Source organism: Lepidochelys kempii, chromosome 1, assembly GCF_965140265.1.
Source record: "Lepidochelys kempii isolate rLepKem1 chromosome 1, rLepKem1.hap2, whole genome shotgun sequence".
Classification (NCBI taxonomy): domain Eukaryota; kingdom Metazoa; phylum Chordata; order Testudines; family Cheloniidae; genus Lepidochelys; species Lepidochelys kempii.
The window spans coordinates 196,570,056-196,576,521 of NC_133256.1; the positions used below are offsets into that span (position 1 = coordinate 196,570,056).

The 6,466-nt window shown below is 40.3% G+C and overlaps 1 protein-coding gene across 1 annotated transcript in view; it reads left to right on the top strand.

Annotated features, from left to right (window-relative positions):
* The window catches only part of TOMM70 (translocase of outer mitochondrial membrane 70), a 30,843-nt gene extending 25,498 nt beyond the window's left edge, over window positions 1-5,345 (top strand). Inside the window, exon 12 of the mRNA XM_073307618.1 lies at window positions 1,462-5,345. Coding sequence (XP_073163719.1) covers window positions 1,462-1,615 — 154 coding nt within the window. The 3' untranslated portion in view covers window positions 1,616-5,345. The remainder of the gene's footprint in view (window positions 1-1,461) is intronic.
* Window positions 5,346-6,466: the final 1,121 nt, after the last annotated feature.

Below are 6,466 nucleotides of genomic sequence, written 5' to 3' on the forward strand. Positions count from 1 at the left end.
TCTGATTAGTGAACTTAAATTCCCATCTACATGTCCCTTCTTGCTCTTCAAACTCATTTCACATCCAAGACTAATGGGCATTCTCTGTGTTTCTGTTAAACCACAGTTCTGCAAGTAATATCTCTTGATGGGAGAGGACTCCTTAATCCATGCCCTTTTCCCCAAGAAGCTCGAGCAGACTAGGCTCCCTGGCCCTGACTAACTCTTCTTAGAGGTTGAGGGTTGTTTCACCTCTCTGGGACTATTTGCCTGAAATTCCAAAATAGTCTAACTAAAAACTGAGGAATCAAATTGAAACTACTTGCAGAATATCTAGTCATAAACTTGGCAGCTAAGCCAGATACTCATGGGACCCCTTTGGTTGAGTTTCAGTAAAGAGTTCTTGTCTCCCCTCTGACCAAGCCTATCAGTCTCATCCTCTGCCCTCTTTCTTTCTGTCTTCCCTTCTAAGCCGTGTCTAAGAATCAGTGTGTCTTAATGGTAAGGGCACTGTATTGAGAGTCAGGAGATCTGTGTTCTAGTCCCAGCTGATCTATTGGCCTGCTGGGTGACCATGGCAAGTCACACTGGCTGGCTGTGCCTCAGTTTCCCCATCTGTAAAGGGGGATAATGATACTGACCTCCTTTGTAGTACTTTGAGATCTACTGATAGAAAGTGCTACATAACAACTAGTATTACAACTGTGAAAATTCATTATGCTGGGAAAATGTGAAACAATTTTGCTCTTAGTATGGACAAGGACAGTTAGCTGGCAACTGGCTAGGACCTCTTACAGTATTTTACCTGTTACCCCTTCCTCCAGTTATTTGAGTTTTTGAACTTGGAAGAATTGCAAAGGGGATACAAACTGACTTGGTAAAGACAAAAGAATAGCATGTTGGAGTAAGTGTTTTGGGCAGTGTAGATTCTGACAAAGTCCATGAGATACATGGGCATCAGAAAAGCAGACAGTTGTATTTTTTGCCGGGAATAATTTGCAAGCAGTTTTGTTTAGAATAATTAATCTGCGTTACTTGAGCCACCATCTTGATTAGAAGGCCACTACTAAGCTACTTCAGTACAAGATCAATACATTTGCTTTTATGGGGCGACAGAGCCCATTTCCTCAAGAACATGGATTGAAAACTTCTCCGTGGCATCCCCCTAAACTTCCCCCTTTTTGGCATGTCAGAGAGTCCACTGAAAGATGTCCCTCTAGATGATGTAGCTGAGTAATAACAAAGCTAGTTAAATCTGTGCTGTCCTGCATCAATCATGGAAAGTTCTAGTCTGAAAACTTCAAAACATGACCCGTAAGACAAGTGTTTCCCTCCCCTGTGTTGTCTTTGGTTACCAAACTTGCTGCTGCGTTTCACTCGTGCAATACCTGTGGATTGGTAAACTCTCTGGAAATAAAGGTTCTATAGAAATGTAAGATGTTATTTAGTGTCTTAATTTGATGATGATCTGGTTTATTTCAGAGGCAATCTGGATAAAGCCATTGAAATGTTCAACAAAGCTATTAACCTGGCCAAATCTGAAATGGAGATGGCCCACCTCTACTCACTCTGTGATGCTGCCTATGCCCAGACAGAAGTTGCAAAGAAGTATGGACTGAAACCGCCAACATTGTAAAGAAACAATGGGGGGGAAGGGAGAGAATGACCTTTTAAACGTAAAGTTGCCCACTTCAACCTAGCCTTGAAGACACTGTTGCAAACTATGTTGAATGGTGGAACTTAGTTTTTTCCCGTTCGTGGTGTTGTCATTTGTTACATCTGTTAAATGTTTAGGTGTTGTGGGAGTGGCTGTTCAAGGAAGTATGCTGTGCTGCGACTTGTTCCCTATGCAGTGGAAACCTTACCAGCTGTTAAGGGAAATAAAACAAAGTTGCAAGGGAATAAAGGATATTTTGGCCATGCAAATAAAGACTTTAATTTTTGGGTGGTGATGTTGTGGGCGACTTTTGTTTTATCAAAATAGAATTTTACAGCATGTTTTCCTGTTGATTTTATAGTTAATAATAGTGCTGTAAAATAGGTTTCTTTTATATGCAATTAATTTCTATGGCTTGACTTTAGTTTTGCAAAAACAAAACTTAATTTACAAAACTATTTAATTGTAGGGATTTTTAAAAAGCCAATAGATGTGAAGACAAACCCTGTAAATACATCCAAGCATGCACAATCTTCCCTTACAACCTCTTCCACCCTCTGCATAACTACTTAGAAAGGGTCCTGTGGCAGCTATTAAGAGGTTACTTTGGTAGTCCTTTCCTTCTCCCCAAAAAGCACTTGTGTACTATATTTGAGAGCTATTTAAAAAAGCTTTCCACGTAAAGCATAGATTATGCTGAAAAGGAAAACGCCCTTTCCTTCTACAGTTGTCCTCACTCTAATGCCAGTGGAAATTGTTAAAAAGTTTCCCAGTGCTGCTGCGAATTTTTCAAGAAACTGAACGTACTGCTGAGACTGGAACTGCCAAGGTACAGTCGTGTCTGAGTTCAAACTTGGGCCTGTTCAGACTTTTGGCCTAGATGTTACAGATAAGATGCTGTTTAAATTTCAACTCAAGAAATGCATACATCCTTGTTCTCGCCAAGTGTTTGTAAATGAACAAAGCTTAGTCTGAACTGCCCAATAATGGATTTGGATTTAATTTTTTTTGTTACTTAGAAAACCATATTTGCTAAAACTACAAATATTCTATACAAATAACACCATTGTTCAGTGAACAGCACGTTCATTCTGATTGACTTTTTCTTAGAACACTAGTATAAACGAAGTCTTCCTCTGGTTAGGAATTGTAAAGGGGACTGTAGATGCTGTTCATTACTCTTTGGAACCAAAGTCAGTCCATGATTGCCTCCCACTACCTTCATGGGATGTAGGGCACTCTTAATATCTTGCATCTCATCAAATTTCATACCCTTAATTTTGGGTCTTATTTCCACCCCCAAAATATATGCAAATCTGTGCTGACTTTCTAATCTGTTATGTCATTTAAAGGAATGAGCTAACCAAGTGCAAAACTATCAGGCACTAACCGCTAGCTCTGGCATCTAATGGGCAAGCTGTATTTTTTTACCTCAGCCTCCCTGTCTTTCCTCTTCTCTCCCAGCAATTGCTCTGAATGATGGGACAGAGGAGGGCCTGGAGACATAGTGGCTTAATCCTCCCATTTACACATGATTCAGGAAGTCATTTGCTCCTGAACCAGTGGTACTGGTATGGAATGAAAGGTGGTTGAAGACGCAAGCAGTCTCAAAGGACGCTGCATTAAAGAAGAGCACTGGGCTGCTTATGAAACTTTCAATCCGGGTTTCTGTTAATTGAAAACAAAAACCTGCCCAATTCTCAGAAACGACTCCTGAGGTTGACTGTATCCTGTTCTCCAGCAGGGTTTCTATTTGCATGGCCTTATCTACTAGAGCCAGGTATTCCTCCTCCTTCTCCTCCTCTTCCTCCAAAAGATTAAAGAGAAAAAAGCATGTGGTGCCTATTACCAGCATTCCACCTCACGGACTGTTGCCTGTTCTTCAGGTAGCTGAAGCTGCACTGAAAGCTGCATTTGTCTGTAATTTGTTTTTGTAAATGACTTATCACCTGTAAAGTCACCAAATAAATATTACATTCAGATCTCTCTCTCTCTCACATAATAAGGCCAGGTTTTGGTGGAAAATTACTTACCTGCTAAGTGGAAGATATACCAATCGGGAAGCTTGTTTTGTGTAAACAACGTTTCTGTGAATCTAGGAGGAACGGATTCTAACTAATGAATATTCAAAACTTCCTTTTGTCTTCTCCCCATTTCTCCTCCAAAAACGAGTGGGATGAATAAACAACACAACCTGTGACATCCTTGGGCACAAGGTTAAGAACTTAACATGAGGAAAGGCCATCCAATTGCTAGTGAGGAAATTGAGCAGTCTGCGTTCCACTTACAGTCACACCCCCCAGTCTGCAGTTTCTGCTCAAAATCCCAGTAATAGCATGCTGTAGGGGTGACCGATTGCCTTAAAGCCAGGAATGTAAACCAGCTTTTAAAAATTCCTATGTTTTCCATAGTTGATTTAAATACATAATTAGGGAAAGTGAGCCACAGATACTGCAGACCTTAATGGAGGCTTGGTGCACCTGGTACTGTGAGAAGCAGCTTCCCCACATGTTTCTGCCATGTAGCTTAATCCTGATCTTGTAAAATCCCTGCTATTCTAGTTCTTGTGCAAAGAGTCTTAGAGAAGCATGCCAAATAAATAGTTCACAAGGTGCATAAATGGAGGTTAGCAAGAGATCATGCTTCATTTGTGACTTAAATGAGCAGGATTTGAACCCAGGTTTCAAAGGTGAAGAACTAAGGCAGGCTTCCAAAACTAAATTGTTACTATTCAACAACTGGCCTACATATTCTATTGGACTGGTGCGTGAGAGCAGCTGAATTGCTAGGGATAGCTCTGCCCAGACCTCCCAACAGTGCTCATACCAGCTTTCCTGCCTTCTGTCTAAATGCAAGATATTGCCCTGTTTTTTGTCATTCCTAAAACTACTTTTTCCCTGGCAGCTGAACTTGGGGGAATATGCTGATCCTGGTGCAGTGCTGGTGGTTTTCTATATTTATAGAATTCTGATGCATATGTATATAATACAGCGCCTTAATAAAGTATGTCTTTCATCAGCACAGAAAGTATTAGTGACTGCTTTAACTCTTAAATAACATAAGACTGGTATGGGAAGGCTTTTTTTTTTTTTGATTGTGTGAAAAACCAGAAATATCCAACCCCCCCCCATTACACTGATATCCTTTTGAAGTGGCTGCAATAAGCCACAGCAAGAGCTGCTGGAAGAAGGTTGCCACCTGCTCAAAACTGCTATATTTGAGCCTCAGCTATGATCATTTTGTGACCTCTATCAAACTGAGAACTGTTATTCCAGTTTGGCTCTCTAGGAAAATTGTCCCTGCCTCTCTGTGAATTTTCTCTTTATCCTACCACCAGATGTAGATTGCACTTTACATTTGCAAAACTAAGAATTAGGCGATGTAGAATCCTGCTTCTTTTAATCCTCTAAAGGTGAAAAACAAACTTGAGTTTACATTCTGCTGCATGGGAAGCAAAAAAACCCCCCAAAACCTTATCCTTCTTACTGTCAGACACTGTAGTTTAAAAATGAAACAAATAGCTGGTGTGTTTATAAGTCCTATATGCTGACCTGGGTTATCATCATGCTGAGGGTGGCAGACAGCACTCTAAGACAGGAAAAGCTCAGGGCGTCGCTCCTTGCAGAAATGTATATTAAACTAGACTCAAAATGGTACATTGTTTGCTAAATCTTATATTTTTCAACTAATAAATCTTCATTTCATCTTAGAGTCTGTTTTGGGGAATTCTTATGTAGTGTGTATACTTAATGAAAACAAGGTGCTGAAACTATTTTTGTATTTGAGAAGCAAGCTGCTGTCATTGCTATTAGAAAGGCCTTGTGACGTGCAGCCACTGTTATGGTGCTTTGTTTGAGAGAGCGAGAGAGTGGCTACTGTAAACCCTGGAAATTGGCAAATAATGTCTCTTACGCTCAGAGTTGGTAGCACAAAAGACATTGTTTTGTTGCAAAGGTATTTTAGCTCCTTAAACTGCCAGTTTGTCATGATGAAGCATGTTACTGAAATTTGTCACTCATTTCAGTGAGAGGAACAGTGAAGAAATGAAGGATCCTCTGCAGCTGACAGGCCGCATCTCTTCCCAGCTGGCTAGTACAGCAAACACCTGTTCAGTTGTTTTCAGTTGCTCAGTGTCTCTCTGGCATAGGCACATGTTGCTGGAGAATAGTAATTGTTTTTTCTGCTTTAGAAATCAAATTCCAGCAATAGGCCTGTTTCCAAAAGCTCCTCAGCAGAAGGTACCTTTCTAACCACCTCTTCTGCTTGCAAATTATTCAGTTCAAAATAGCAGGAGCCATAATTAACCATTAGAAAAAAGCCACTTTAGGTAGTACTGTATGTCAAAGTCTGTGCACATTGAGTCCTGCCACACAAAGAAAAGGAATTCCACATCACTAAACTTGCACCACCAGCTGCCAAAGCCAGGAATTGCACCATCATTAGCATGTTTTGGTGGAAAATTACTTACCTGCTAAGTGGAAGTTATACAAGACATAATGGCCTAAAACCTTTGTTGCACTACTCTAAATCTGGAATTAATCCATTGCAGATATTCTAGCTGTTCCTTGGTGTCACAGGGCAGAATTTGGCCCCTCATTTTTAGTATGTTTACATTACTGGAGTCTGGCTTTAGTTACAAAACTAACTCAGACTCAATTAGAAATTAAATTGAATGACTTGTGTAAAGGCTAAGAGTGAGTCAATTGCTTACAGCAGTGAAGAGGAGGAGTAGCTTGTTATTAGATGAGCTAATGGTGACAAACTACTGATCTACTACATTTTAAAAAACGTTTACATAAGAGAGTTTGGGCACTTGCTTACAAGCTCTTG